The sequence below is a fragment of the Petromyzon marinus genome, chromosome 74 (genome assembly GCF_048934315.1).
Source record: "Petromyzon marinus isolate PM22_M1 ecotype Great Lakes invasive population chromosome 74, UKy_Petmar_22M1.pri1.0, whole genome shotgun sequence".
Classification (NCBI taxonomy): Eukaryota; Metazoa; Chordata; class Hyperoartia; order Petromyzontiformes; family Petromyzontidae; genus Petromyzon; species Petromyzon marinus.
The window spans coordinates 7,006,751-7,022,217 of record NC_133740.1 but is presented as its reverse complement, the minus strand read 5'-3'; the positions used below and the strand labels follow the sequence as shown (position 1 = coordinate 7,022,217).

Genomic DNA, 15,467 nt, shown 5'->3' with positions numbered 1-15,467 from the left:
TGTAGTGTACAGTGTAGCGTATTGTAGTATAGTGTATCAGTGTAGTGTATTGTAATATAGTGTAACATAGTGTAGTGTACAGTGTAGTGTATTGTAGTGTAGTGTATCACAGTGTAGTGTACAGTGTAGCGTGTTGTAGTATAGTGTATCAGTGTAGTGTACAGTGTAGTGTACAGTGTAGTGTACAGTGTAGCGTGTTGTAGTATAGTGTATCAGTGTAGTGTACAGTGTAGCGTATTGTAGTATAGTGTATCACAGTGTAGTGTATTGTAGTGTAGTGTATCACAGTGTAGTGTAGTGTAGCGTATTATAGTATAGTGTATCAGTGTTGTGTACAGTGTAGCGTATTGTAGTATAGTGTATCACAGTGTAGTGTACAGTGTAGTGTATTGTAGTATAGTGTATCACAGTGTAGTGTACAGTGTAGCATATTGTAGTATAGTGTATCACAGTGTAGTGTACAGTGTAGTGTGTCACAGTGTAGTGTACAGTGTAGTGTTTTGTAGTATAGTGTATCACAGTATAGTGTACAGTGTAGTGTATTGTAGTATAGTGTATCACAGTGTAGTGTATTGTAGTATAGTGTATCACAGTGAAGTGTACAGTGTAGTGTATTGTAGTGTATCACAGTATAGTGTACAGTGTAGTGAGTTGTAGTATAGTGTATCACAGTGTAGTGTACAGTGTAAGGTGTTGTAGTATAGTGTATCACAGTGTAGTGTATAGTGTAGCGTATTGTAGTATAGTGTATCACAGTGTAGTGTACAGTGTAGCGTATTGTAGTATAGTGTATCACAGTGTAGTGTACAGTGTAGCGTATTGTAGTATAGTGTATCACAGTGTAGTGTATAGTGTAGCGTATTGTAGTATAGTGTATCACAGTGTAGTGTACAGTGTAGTGTATCACAGTGTAGTGTACAGTGTAGTGTATCACAGTGTAGTGTATAGTGTAGTGTATTGTAGTATAGTGTATCACAGTGTAGTGTACAGTGTAACGTATTGTAGTATAGTGTATCACAGTGTAGTTTACAGTGTAGTGTATTACAGTGTAGTGTACAGTGTAGTGTATTGTAGTATAGTGTATCACAGTATAGTGTACAGTGTAGTGTATTGTAGTATAGTGTATCACAGTGTAGTGTACAGTGTAAGGTGTTGTAGTATAGTGTATCACAGTGTAGTGTATAGTGTAGCGTATTGTAGTATAGTGTATCACAGTGTAGTGTACAGTGTAGCGTATTGTAGTATAGTGTATCACAGTGTAGTGTACAGTGTAGCGTATTGTAGTATAGTGTATCACAGTGTAGTGTATAGTGTAGCGTATTGTAGTATAGTGTATCACAGTGTAGTGTACAGTGTAGTGTATCACAGTGTAGTGTACAGTGTAGTGTATCACAATGTAGTGTATAGTGTAGTGTATTGTAGTATAGTGTATCACAGTGTAGTGTACAGTGTAACGTGTTGTAGTATAGTGTATCACAGTGTAGTTTACAGTGTAGTGTATTACAGTGTAGTGTACAGTGTAGTGTATTGTAGTATAGTGTATCACAGTATAGTGTACAGTGTAGTGTATTGTAGTATAGTGTATCACAGTGTAGTGTATTGTAGTATAGTGTATCACAGTGAAGTGTACAGTGTAGTGTATTGTAGTGTAGTGCATCACAGTATAGTGTACAGTGTAGTGAATTGTAGTATAGTGTATCACAGTGTAGTGTACAGTGTAAGGTGTTGTAGTATAGTGTATCACAGTGTAGTGTACAGTGTAGTGTATTGTAGTATAGTGTATCACAGTGTAGTGTACAGTGTAGTGTATTGTAGTGTAGTGTATCACAGTGTAGTGTACAGTGTAGTGTGGTGTAGTATATCAGTTTAGTGTACAGTGTAGTGTGTTGTAGTATAGTGTATCACAATGTAGTGTACAGTGTAGTGTGTCACAGTGTAGTGTACAATGTAGCGTATTGTAGTGTAGTGTATCACAGTGTAGTGTACAGTGTAACGTGTTGTAGTATAGTGTATCACAGTGTAGTGTACAGTGTAACGTTTTGTAGTGTAGTGTATCACAGTGTAGTGTACAGTGTAGTGTGGTGTATCACAGTGTAGTGTACAGTGTAGTGTGTAGTGTAGTGTATCACAGTGTAGTGTACAGTGTAGTGTATTGTAGTATAGTGTATCACAGTGTAGTGTAGTATAGTGTATCACAGTGTAGTGTACAGTGTAGCGTATTGTAGTATAGTGTATCACAGTGTAGTATACAGTGTAGCGTATTGTAGTATAGTGTATCACAGTGTAGTGTATAGTGTAGTGTATTGTAGTATAGTGTATCACAGTGTAGTGTATAGTGTAATGTATTGTAGTATAGTATATCACAGTGTAGTGTACAGTGTAGGGTATTGTAGTATAGTATATCACAGTGTAGTGTATTGTAGTGTATCACAGTGTAGTGTAGTGTAGCGTATTGTAGTATATTGTATCAGTGTAGTGTACAGTGTAGCGTATTGTAGTATAGTGTAACATAGTGTAGTGTACAGTGTAGTGTGTTGTAGTGTATCACAGTGTAGTGTACAGTGTAGTGTATTGTAGTATAGTGTATCACAGTGTAGTATAGAGTGTAGTGTATCACAGTGTAGTGTACAGTGTAGTGTACAGTGTAGCGTGTTGTAGTATAGTGTATCAGTGTAGTGTACAGTGTAGCGTATTGTAGTATAGTGTATCACAGTGTAGTGTACAGTGTAGCGTATTGTAGTATAGTGTATCACAGTGTAGTGTACAGTGTAGTGTGTCACAGTGTAGTGTACAGTGTAGTGTATTGTAGTATAGTGTATCACAGTGAAGTGTACAGTGTAGTGTGTTGTAGTATAGTGTATCACAGTGAAGTGTACAGTGTAGTGTATTGTAGTGTAGTGTATCACAGTATAGTGTACAGTGTAGTGAATTGTAGTATAGTGTATCACAGTGCAGTGTACAGTGTAAGGTATTGTAGTATAGTGTATCACAGTGTAGTGTATAGTGTAGTGTATTGTAGTATAGTGTATCACAGTGTAGTGTATAGTGTAGTGTATTGTAGTATAGTATATCACAGTATAGTGTATAGTGCAGTGTATTGTAGTATAGTGTATCACAGTGTAGTGTACAGTGTAGCGTATTGTAGTATAGTGTATCACAGTGTAGTGTACAGTGTAGTGTGTCACAGTGTAGTGTACAGAGTAGTGTATTGTAGCATAGTGTATCACAGTGTAGTGTAGTATAGTGTATCACAGTGTAGTATACAGTGTAGCGTATTGTAGTATAGTGTATCACAGTGTAGTGTACAGTGTAGCGTATTGTAGTATAGTGTATCAGTGTAGTGTATTGTAATATAGTGTAACATAGTGTAGTGTACAGTGTAGTGTATTGTAGTGTAGTGTATCACAGTGTAGTGTACAGTGTAGCGTGTTGTAGTATAGTGTATCAGTGTAGTGTACAGTGTAGTGTACAGTGTAGTGTACAGTGTAGCGTGTTGTAGTATAGTGTATCAGTGTAGTGTACAGTGTAGCGTATTGTAGTATAGTGTATCACAGTGTAGTGTATTGTAGTGTAGTGTATCACAGTGTAGTGTAGTGTAGCGTATTATAGTATAGTGTATCAGTGTTGTGTACAGTGTAGCGTATTGTAGTATAGTGTATCACAGTGTAGTGTACAGTGTAGTGTATTGTAGTATAGTGTATCACAGTGTAGTGTACAGTGTAGCATATTGTAGTATAGTGTATCACAGTGTAGTGTACAGTGTAGTGTGTCACAGTGTAGTGTACAGTGTAGTGTTTTGTAGTATAGTGTATCACAGTATAGTGTACAGTGTAGTGTATTGTAGTATAGTGTATCACAGTGTAGTGTATTGTAGTATAGTGTATCACAGTGAAGTGTACAGTGTAGTGTATTGTAGTGTATCACAGTATAGTGTACAGTGTAGTGAGTTGTAGTATAGTGTATCACAGTGTAGTGTACAGTGTAAGGTGTTGTAGTATAGTGTATCACAGTGTAGTGTATAGTGTAGCGTATTGTAGTATAGTGTATCACAGTGTAGTGTACAGTGTAGCGTATTGTAGTATAGTGTATCACAGTGTAGTGTACAGTGTAGCGTATTGTAGTATAGTGTATCACAGTGTAGTGTATAGTGTAGCGTATTGTAGTATAGTGTATCACAGTGTAGTGTACAGTGTAGTGTATCACAGTGTAGTGTACAGTGTAGTGTATCACAGTGTAGTGTATAGTGTAGTGTATTGTAGTATAGTGTATCACAGTGTAGTGTACAGTGTAACGTATTGTAGTATAGTGTATCACAGTGTAGTTTACAGTGTAGTGTATTACAGTGTAGTGTACAGTGTAGTGTATTGTAGTATAGTGTATCACAGTATAGTGTACAGTGTAGTGTATTGTAGTATAGTGTATCACAGTGTAGTGTACAGTGTAAGGTGTTGTAGTATAGTGTATCACAGTGTAGTGTATAGTGTAGCGTATTGTAGTATAGTGTATCACAGTGTAGTGTACAGTGTAGCGTATTGTAGTATAGTGTATCACAGTGTAGTGTACAGTGTAGCGTATTGTAGTATAGTGTATCACAGTGTAGTGTATAGTGTAGCGTATTGTAGTATAGTGTATCACAGTGTAGTGTACAGTGTAGTGTATCACAGTGTAGTGTACAGTGTAGTGTATCACAATGTAGTGTATAGTGTAGTGTATTGTAGTATAGTGTATCACAGTGTAGTGTACAGTGTAACGTGTTGTAGTATAGTGTATCACAGTGTAGTTTACAGTGTAGTGTATTACAGTGTAGTGTACAGTGTAGTGTATTGTAGTATAGTGTATCACAGTATAGTGTACAGTGTAGTGTATTGTAGTATAGTGTATCACAGTGTAGTGTATTGTAGTATAGTGTATCACAGTGAAGTGTACAGTGTAGTGTATTGTAGTGTAGTGCATCACAGTATAGTGTACAGTGTAGTGAATTGTAGTATAGTGTATCACAGTGTAGTGTACAGTGTAAGGTGTTGTAGTATAGTGTATCACAGTGTAGTGTATAGTGTAGCGTATTGTAGTATAGTGTATCACAGTGTAGTGTACAGTGTAGCGTATTGTAGTATAGTGTATCACAGTGTAGTGTACAGTGTAGCGTATTGTAGTATAGTGTATCACAGTGTAGTGTATAGTGTAGCGTATTGTAGTATAGTGTATCACAGTGTAGTGTACAGTGTAGTGTATCACAGTGTAGTGTATAGTGTAGTGTATTGTAGTATAGTGTATCACAGTGTAGTGTACAGTGTAACGTATTGTAGTATAGTGTATCACAGTGTAGTTTACAGTGTAGTGTGTTGTATTATAGTGTATCACAGTGTAGCATATTGTAGTATAGTGTATCACAGTGTAGTGTACAGTGTAGTGTGGTGTATCACAGTGTAGTGTACAGTGTAGTGTGTAGTGTATCACAGTGTAGTGTACAGTGTAGTGTGTTGTGGTATAGTGTATCACAGTGTAGTGTAGTATAGTGTATCACAGTGTAGTATACAGTGTAGCGTATTGTAGTATATTGTATCACAGTGTAGTGTGTAGTGTATTGTAGTATAGTGTATCACAGTGTAGTGTACAGTGTAGTGTATCACAGTGTAGTGTACAGTGTAGGGTATTGTAGTATAGTATATCACAGTGTAGTGTATTGTAGTGTATCACAGTGTAGTGTACAGTGTAGTGTATTGTAGTATAGTGTATCACAGTGTAGTGTACAGTGTAGCGTATTGTAGTATAGTGTAACATAGTGTAGTGTACAGTGTAGCGTGTTGTGGTGTAGTGTATCACAGTGTAGTGTACAGTGTAGCATATTGTAGTATAGTGTATCACAGTGTAGTGTACAGTGTAGCGTATTGTAGTATAGTGTATCACAGTGTAGTGTACAGTGTAACGTATTGTAGTATAGTGTATCACAGTGTAGTGTACAGTGTAGTGTATCACAGTGTAGTGTACAGTGTAGGGTATTGTAGTATAGTATATCACAGTGTAGTGTATTGTAGTGTATCACAGTGTAGTGTACAGTGTAACGTATTGTAGTATAGTGTATCACAGTGTAGTGTACAGTGTAACGTATTGTAGTATAGTGTATCACAGTGTAGTGTACAGTGTAGCGTGTTGTAGTGTACAGTGTAGTGTGTTGTAGTATAGTGTATCACAGTGTAGTGTACAGTGTAGCATATTGTAGTATAGTGTATCACAGTGTAGTGTACAGTGTAGCATATTGTAGTATAGTGTATCACAGTGTAGTGTACAGTGTAGTGTATTGTAGTATAGTGTATCACAGTGTAGTGTACAGTGTAGCGTATTGTTGTAATAATGTATCACAGTGTAGTGTACAGTGTAACGTATTGTAGTATAGTGTATCACAGTGTAGTGTACAGTGTAGTGTAGTATAGTGTATCACAGTGTAGTGTACAGTGTAGCGTATTGTAGTGTAGTGTATCACAGTGTAGTGTACAGTGTAGCGTATTGTAGTATAGTGTATCACAGTGTAGTGTACAGTGTAACGTATTGTAGTATAGTGTATCACAGTGTAGTGTATTATAGTGTAGTGTATCACAGTGTAGTGTACAGTGTAGTGTGTAGTGTAGTGTATCACAGTGTAGTGTACAGTGTAACGTATTGTAGTAGAGTGTATCACAGTGTAGTGTACAGTGTAGTGTATTGTAGTGTAGTGTATCACAGTGTAGTGTACAGTGTAGCGTATTGTAGTATAGTGTATCACAGTGTAGTGTACAGTGTAACGTATTGTAGTATAGTGTATCACAGTGTAGTGTATTATAGTGTAGTGTATCACAGTGTAGTGTACAGTGTAGTGTGTAGTGTAGTGTATCACAGTGTAGTGTACAGTGTAACGTATTGTAGTAGAGTGTATCACAGTGTAGTGTACAGTGTAGTGTATCACAGTGTAGTGTACAGTGTAGCGTATTGTAGTATAGTGTATCACAGTATAGTGTACAGTGTAGTGTATTGTAGTATAGTGTATCACAGTGTAGTGTATTGTAGTATAGTGTATCACAGTGAAGTGTACAGTGTAGTGTATTGTAGTGTATCACAGTGTAGTGTACAGTGTAGCGTATTGTAGTATAGTGTATCACAGTGTAGTGTATAGTGTAGCGTATTGTAGTATAGTGTATCACAGTGTAGTGTACAGTGTAGTGTATCACAGTGTAGTGTACAGTGTAGTGTATCACAATGTAGTGTATAGTGTAGTGTATTGTAGTATAGTGTATCACAGTGTAGTGTACAGTGTAACGTGTTGTAGTATAGTGTATCACAGTGTAGTTTACAGTGTAGTGTATTACAGTGTAGTGTACAGTGTAGTGTATTGTAGTATAGTGTATCACAGTATAGTGTACAGTGTAGTGTATTGTAGTATAGTGTATCACAGTGTAGTGTATTGTAGTATAGTGTATCACAGTGAAGTGTACAGTGTAGTGTATTGTAGTGTAGTGCATCACAGTATAGTGTACAGTGTAGTGAATTGTAGTATAGTGTATCACAGTGTAGTGTACAGTGTAAGGTGTTGTAGTATAGTGTATCACAGTGTAGTGTATAGTGTAGCGTATTGTAGTATAGTGTATCACAGTGTAGTGTACAGTGTAGCGTATTGTAGTATAGTGTATCACAGTGTAGTGTACAGTGTAGCGTATTGTAGTATAGTGTATCACAGTGTAGTGTATAGTGTAGCGTATTGTAGTATAGTGTATCACAGTGTAGTGTACAGTGTAGTGTATCACAGTGTAGTGTATAGTGTAGTGTATTGTAGTATAGTGTATCACAGTGTAGTGTACAGTGTAACGTATTGTAGTATAGTGTATCACAGTGTAGTTTACAGTGTAGTGTATTGTATTATAGTGTATCACAGTGTAGCATATTGTAGTATAGTGTATCACAGTGTAGTGTACAGTGTAGTGTAGTGTATCACAGTGTAGTGTACAGTGTAGTGTGTAGTGTATCACAGTGTAGTGTACAGTGTAGTGTGTTGTGGTATAGTGTATCACAGTGTAGTGTAGTATAGTGTATCACAGTGTAGTATACAGTGTAGCGTATTGTAGTATATTGTATCACAGTGTAGTGTGTAGTGTATTGTAGTATAGTGTATCACAGTGTAGTGTACAGTGTAGTGTATCACAGTGTAGTGTACAGTGTAGGGTATTGTAGTATAGTATATCACAGTGTAGTGTATTGTAGTGTATCACAGTGTAGTGTACAGTGTAGTGTATTGTAGTATAGTGTATCACAGTGTAGTGTACAGTGTAGCGTATTGTAGTATAGTGTAACATAGTGTAGTGTACAGTGTAGTGTGTTGTAGTATAGTGTATCACAGTGTAGTGTACAGTGTAGCATATTGTAGTATAGTGTATCACAGTGTAGTGTACAGTGTAACGTTTTGTAGTATAGTGTATCACAGTGTAGTGTACAGTGTAGCATATTATAGTATAGTGTATCACAGTGTAGTGTACAGTGTAAGGTGTTGTAGTATAGTGTATCACAGTGTAGTGTACAGTGTAGCGTATTGTAGTATAGTGTAACATAGTGTAGTGTACAGTGTAGCGTGTTGTGGTGTAGTGTATCACAGTGTAGTGTACAGTGTAGCATATTGTAGTATAGTGTATCACAGTGTAGTGTACAGTGTAGCGTATTGTAGTATAGTGTATCACAGTGTAGTGTACAGTGTAACGTATTGTAGTATAGTGTATCACAGTGTAGTGTACAGTGTAGTGTATCACAGTGTAGTGTACAGTGTAGGGTGTTGTAGTATAGTATATCACAGTGTAGTGTATTGTAGTGTATCACAGTGTAGTGTACAGTGTAACGTATTGTAGTATAGTGTATCACAGTGTAGTGTACAGTGTAACGTGTTGTAGTATAGTGTATCACAGTGTAGTGTACAGTGTAGCGTGTTGTAGTGTACAGTGTAGTGTATTGTAGTATAGTGTATCACAGTGTAGTGTACAGTGTAGCATATTGTAGTATAGTGTATCACAGTGTAGTGTACAGTGTAGCATATTGTAGTATAGTGTATCACAGTGTAGTGTACAGTGTAGTGTATTGTAGTATAGTGTATCACAGTGTAGTGTACAGTGTAGCGTATTGTTGTAATAGTGTATCACAGTGTAGTGTACAGTGTAACGTATTGTAGTATAGTGTATCACAGTGTAGTGTACAGTGTAGTGTAGTATAGTGTATCACAGTGTAGTGTACAGTGTAGCGTATTGTAGTGTAGTGTATCACAGTGTAGTGTACAGTGTAGCGTATTGTAGTATAGTGTATCACAGTGTAGTGTACAGTGTAACGTATTGTAGTATAGTGTATCACAGTGTAGTGTATTATAGTGTAGTGTATCACAGTGTAGTGTACAGTGTAGTGTGTAGTGTAGTGTATCACAGTGTAGTGTACAGTGTAACGTATTGTAGTAGAGTGTATCACAGTGTAGTGTACAGTGTAGTGTATTGTAGTGTAGTGTATCACAGTGTAGTGTACAGTGTAGCGTATTGTAGTATAGTGTATCACAGTGTAGTGTACAGTGTAACGTATTGTAGTATAGTGTATCACAGTGTAGTGTATTATAGTGTAGTGTATCACAGTGTAGTGTACAGTGTAGTGTGTAGTGTAGTGTATCACAGTGTAGTGTACAGTGTAACGTATTGTAGTAGAGTGTATCACAGTGTAGTGTACAGTGTAGTGTATCACAGTGTAGTGTACAGTGTAGCGTGTTGTAGTATAGTGTATCACAGTATAGTGTACAGTGTAGTGTATTGTAGTATAGTGTATCACAGTGTAGTGTATTGTAGTATAGTGTATCACAGTGAAGTGTACAGTGTAGTGTATTGTAGTGTATCACAGTATAGTGTACAGTGTAGTGAGTTGTAGTATAGTGTATCACAGTGTAGTGTACAGTGTAAGGTGTTGTAGTATAGTGTATCACAGTGTAGTGTATAGTGTAGCGTATTGTAGTATAGTGTATCACAGTGTAGTGTACAGTGTAGCGTATTGTAGTATAGTGTATCACAGTGTAGTGTACAGTGTAGCGTATTGTAGTATAGTGTATCACAGTGTAGTGTATAGTGTAGCGTATTGTAGTATAGTGTATCACAGTGTAGTGTACAGTGTAGTGTATCACAGTGTAGTGTACAGTGTAGTGTATCACAGTGTAGTGTATAGTGTAGTGTATTGTAGTATAGTGTATCACAGTGTAGTGTACAGTGTAACGTATTGTAGTATAGTGTATCACAGTGTAGTTTACAGTGTAGTGTATTACAGTGTAGTGTACAGTGTAGTGTATTGTAGTATAGTGTATCACAGTATAGTGTACAGTGTAGTGTATTGTAGTATAGTGTATCACAGTGTAGTGTACAGTGTAAGGTGTTGTAGTATAGTGTATCACAGTGTAGTGTATAGTGTAGCGTATTGTAGTATAGTGTATCACAGTGTAGTGTACAGTGTAGCGTATTGTAGTATAGTGTATCACTGTGTAGTGTACAGTGTAGCGTATTGTAGTATAGTGTATCACAGTGTAGTGTATAGTGTAGCGTATTGTAGTATAGTGTATCACAGTGTAGTGTACAGTGTAGTGTATCACAGTGTAGTGTACAGTGTAGTGTATCACAATGTAGTGTATAGTGTAGTGTATTGTAGTATAGTGTATCACAGTGTAGTGTACAGTGTAACGTGTTGTAGTATAGTGTATCACAGTGTAGTTTACAGTGTAGTGTATTACAGTGTAGTGTACAGTGTAGTGTATTGTAGTATAGTGTATCACAGTATAGTGTACAGTGTAGTGTATTGTAGTATAGTGTATCACAGTGTAGTGTATTGTAGTATAGTGTATCACAGTGAAGTGTACAGTGTAGTGTATTGTAGTGTAGTGCATCACAGTATAGTGTACAGTGTAGTGAATTGTAGTATAGTGTATCACAGTGTAGTGTACAGTGTAAGGTGTTGTAGTATAGTGTATCACAGTGTAGTGTATAGTGTAGCGTATTGTAGTATAGTGTATCACAGTGTAGTGTACAGTGTAGCGTATTGTAGTATAGTGTATCACAGTGTAGTGTACAGTGTAGCGTATTGTAGTATAGTGTATCACAGTGTAGTGTATAGTGTAGCGTATTGTAGTATAGTGTATCACAGTGTAGTGTACAGTGTAGTGTATCACAGTGTAGTGTATAGTGTAGTGTATTGTAGTATAGTGTATCACAGTGTAGTGTACAGTGTAACGTATTGTAGTATAGTGTATCACAGTGTAGTTTACAGTGTAGTGTATTGTATTATAGTGTATCACAGTGTAGCATATTGTAGTATAGTGTATCACAGTGTAGTGTACAGTGTAGTGTGGTGTATCACAGTGTAGTGTACAGTGTAGTGTGTAGTGTATCACAGTGTAGTGTACAGTGTAGTGTGTTGTGGTATAGTGTATCACAGTGTAGTGTAGTATAGTGTATCACAGTGTAGTATACAGTGTAGCGTATTGTAGTATATTGTATCACAGTGTAGTGTGTAGTGTATTGTAGTATAGTGTATCACAGTGTAGTGTACAGTGTAGTGTATCACAGTGTAGTGTACAGTGTAGGGTATTGTAGTATAGTATATCACAGTGTAGTGTATTGTAGTGTATCACAGTGTAGTGTACAGTGTAGTGTATTGTAGTATAGTGTATCACAGTGTAGTGTACAGTGTAGCGTATTGTAGTATAGTGTAACATAGTGTAGTGTACAGTGTAGTGTGTTGTAGTATAGTGTATCACAGTGTAGTGTACAGTGTAGCATATTGTAGTATAGTGTATCACAGTGTAGTGTACAGTGTAACGTTTTGTAGTATAGTGTATCACAGTGTAGTGTACAGTGTAGCGTATTATAGTATAGTGTATCACAGTGTAGTGTACAGTGTAAGGTGTTGTAGTATAGTGTATCACAGTGTAGTGTACAGTGTAGCGTATTGTAGTATAGTGTAACATAGTGTAGTGTACAGTGTAGCGTGTTGTGGTGTAGTGTATCACAGTGTAGTGTACAGTGTAGCATATTGTAGTATAGTGTATCACAGTGTAGTGTACAGTGTAGCGTGTTGTAGTATAGTGTATCACAGTGTAGTGTACAGTGTAACGTATTGTAGTATAGTGTATCACAGTGTAGTGTACAGTGTAGTGTATCACAGTGTAGTGTACAGTGTAGGGTATTGTAGTATAGTATATCACAGTGTAGTGTATTGTAGTGTATCACAGTGTAGTGTACAGTGTAACGTATTGTAGTATAGTGTATCACAGTGTAGTGTACAGTGTAACGTATTGTAGTATAGTGTATCACAGTGTAGTGTACAGTGTAGCGTGTTGTAGTGTACAGTGTAGTGTATTGTAGTATAGTGTATCACAGTGTAGTGTACAGTGTAGCATATTGTAGTATAGTGTATCACAGTGTAGTGTACAGTGTAGCATATTGTAGTATAGTGTATCACAGTGTAGTGTACAGTGTAGTGTATTGTAGTATAGTGTATCACAGTGTAGTGTACAGTGTAGCGTATTGTTGTAATAGTGTATCACAGTGTAGTGTACAGTGTAACGTATTGTAGTATAGTGTATCACAGTGTAGTGTACAGTGTAGTGTAGTATAGTGTATCACAGTGTAGTGTACAGTGTAGCGTATTGTAGTGTAGTGTATCACAGTGTAGTGTACAGTGTAGCGTATTGTAGTATAGTGTATCACAGTGTAGTGTACAGTGTAACGTATTGTAGTATAGTGTATCACAGTGTAGTGTATTATAGTGTAGTGTATCACAGTGTAGTGTACAGTGTAGTGTGTAGTGTAGTGTATCACAGTGTAGTGTACAGTGTAACGTATTGTAGTAGAGTGTATCACAGTGTAGTGTACAGTGTAGTGTATTGTAGTATAGTGTATCACAGTGTAGTGTACAGTGTAGCGTATTGTAGTATAGTGTATCACAGTGTAGTGTACAGTGTAGCGTATTGTAGTATAGTGTATCACAGTGTAGTGTACAGTGTAACGTATTGTAGTAGAGTGTATCACAGTGTAGTGTACAGTGTAGCGTATTGTAGTATAGTATATCACAGTGTAGTATACAGTGTAGTGTATTGTAGTGTAGTGTATCACAGTGTAGTGTACAGTGTAGCGTACAGTGTAGCGTATTGTAGTATAGTGTATCACAGTGTAGTGTACAGTGTAGCGTATTGTTGTAATAGTGTATCACAGTGTAGTGTACAGTGTAGCGTATTGTAGTATAGTGTATCACAGTGTAGTGTACAGTGTAGCGTATTGTTGTAATAGTGTATCACAGTGTAGTGCATAGTCACACCCCCAAGTAGCCAACCGCGCTAATCGTCAAGGCCAACAAAATATGGCGGTGGCTGCTTCGGTGCCTGTCGGTCGGCCCCGCCGGCGGCGACGCCGGCTGCGGTTTTTGCCGCAGGTCTCCTACCTGGTAGCGGGCGTCGTCGGGGTGGACTGCGAGGGCGACGTCTCCCGGCATCGTCTCCACGCGCGTCGTGCCGACGAGCAGCTCGTCCGGCCCCGGCACAGCGGCTACTCACCGCCCACACCCCCCAACGCGGACAAAAGTGGCGCTTCCGTTGCGGCTCGCGCAACAAGCGCCGGCTGCCCCAGCGGTGCGGCGGCGGTGGTGGTGGTGGCGGCGGTGGTGGTGGTGGAGTGGGTCGGTGGGTGGGTTGGTGAGTGAGTCGGTGGGTCAGTGGGTGAGTGGGTTGGTGGGTGAGTGGGTTGGTGAATGGGTGGGTTGGCGGGTGGGTGAGTGGGTGGGTGGGTGGGTGGGTGAGTGGGTGGGTGGGTGGGTTGGTGGGTGAGTGGGTTGGTGAATGGGTGAGTGGGTGGGTGAATGGGTGGGTGGGTGGGTTGGTGGGTGAGTGGGTGGGTGGGTTGGTGGGTGAGTGGGTTGGTGAATGGGTGGGTTGGCGGGTGGGTGAGTGGGTGGATTGCTGGGTGAGTGAGTGGGTGGGTTGGTGGGTGAGTGGGTGGGTGAATGGGTGGGTTGGTGGGTGGGCGAGTGGGGGAAGGGGTGGGTTGGTGGGTGAGTAGATGGGTGAATGGGTGGGTGGGTGGGCGAGTGGGTGGGTTGGTGGGTGAGTGGGTTGGGTGAATGGGTGGGTGAGGTGGGTGAATGGGTGGGTGGGCGAGTGGGTGGGTTGGTGGGTGGGTGAGTGAGTGAATGGGTGGGTGGGTGAATGGGTGGGTTGGTGTTTGGGTGAATGGGTGGGTTGGTGGGTGAGTGGGTGGGTGAATGGGTGGGTTGGTGGGTGGGCGAGTGGGGGAAGGGGTGGGTTGGTGGGTGAGTAGATGGGTGAATGGGTGGGTGGGTGGGCGAGTGGGTGGGTTGGTGGGTGAGTGAATGGGTGGGTGGGTTGGTGGGTGAGTGGGTGGGTGAATGGGTGGGTTGGTGGGTGAGTGGGTTGGTGAATGGGTGGGTGAGTAGGTGGGTGAATAGGTGGATGGGCGAGTGGGTGGGTTGGTGGGTGAGTGAATGGGTGGGTGGGTTGGTGGGTGAGTGGGTGGGTGAATGGGTGGGTTGGTGGGTGAGTGGGTTGGTGAATGGGTGGGTTGACAGGTGGGCGAGTGGGTGAATGGGTGGGTTGGTGGGTGAATTGGTGGGTGAATGGGTGGGTGGGCGAGTGGGTGGGTTGGTGAGTTGGTGGGTGGGTGGGTTGGTGGGTGGGTGGGTTGGTGGGTGGGTCAGTTGGTGGATGGGTGGGTGGGTTGGTTGGTGGGTGAGTGGGTGAATGGATGGGTTGTTGGGTAGGTGGGTGATTTGGTGGGTGGGTGAATGGGTGGGTTGGTCGGGAGGTGGGTGAGTTGGTGGGTGGGTGGGTAGGTGGGTGAGTAGGTGGATGGGTGGGTTGGTTGGTGGGTGGGTGAGTAGGTGGGTGAATGGGTGGGTTGGTGGGTGAGTGGGTGGGTGAATGGGTGGGTTGGTGGATGGGCGAGTGGGTGAATGGGTGGGTTGGTGGGTGGGCGAGTGGGTGGGTGGGTTGGTGGGTAGGTTGGTGGGTAGGTGGGTGGGTGGGTTGGTTGGTGGGTGGGTTGGTAGGTGGGTGGGTGGGTTGATTGGTGGGTGGGTAGGTGGGTAGGTGGGTGGGTTGATGGGTAGGTGGGTAGGTGGGTGGGTTGGTCGGTAGGTGGGTAGGTTGGTGGGTTGGTGGGTGGGTGGGTTGGTGGGTAGGTTGGTGAGTGGGTGGGTTGGTGGGTAGGTGGGTGGGTGGGTTGGTGGGTAGGTGGGTGGGTGGGTGGGTGGGTTGGTGGGTGGGTGGGTTGGTGGGTAGGTGGGTGGGTGGGTGGGTGGGTTGGTGGGTGGGTAGGTGGGTGGGTTGGTGGGTGGGTGGGTTGGTGGGTGGGTAGGTGGGTTGGTGGGTTGGTGGGTGGGTTGGGTGGGTGGGTGGGTAGGTGGGTTGGTGGGTGGGTTGGTGGGTGGGT

At 40.7% G+C, this 15,467-nt stretch overlaps 2 protein-coding genes across 3 annotated transcripts in view; one reads left to right on the top strand and one right to left on the bottom strand.

The window, feature by feature from the left end:
- The window catches only part of LOC142907070 (valine--tRNA ligase, mitochondrial-like), a 62,697-nt gene extending 49,095 nt beyond the window's left edge, over window positions 1–13,602 (bottom strand). Inside the window, exon 1 of the mRNA XM_076056054.1 lies at window positions 13,465–13,602. Coding sequence (XP_075912169.1) covers window positions 13,465–13,515 — 51 coding nt within the window. The 5' untranslated portion in view covers window positions 13,516–13,602. The remainder of the gene's footprint in view (window positions 1–13,464) is intronic.
- LOC116958207 (calmodulin-regulated spectrin-associated protein 1) overlaps window positions 1–15,467 on the top strand; it is a 296,794-nt gene that overhangs the window by 177,800 nt on the left and 103,527 nt on the right. The gene's annotated exons all lie outside the window — the stretch shown is intronic.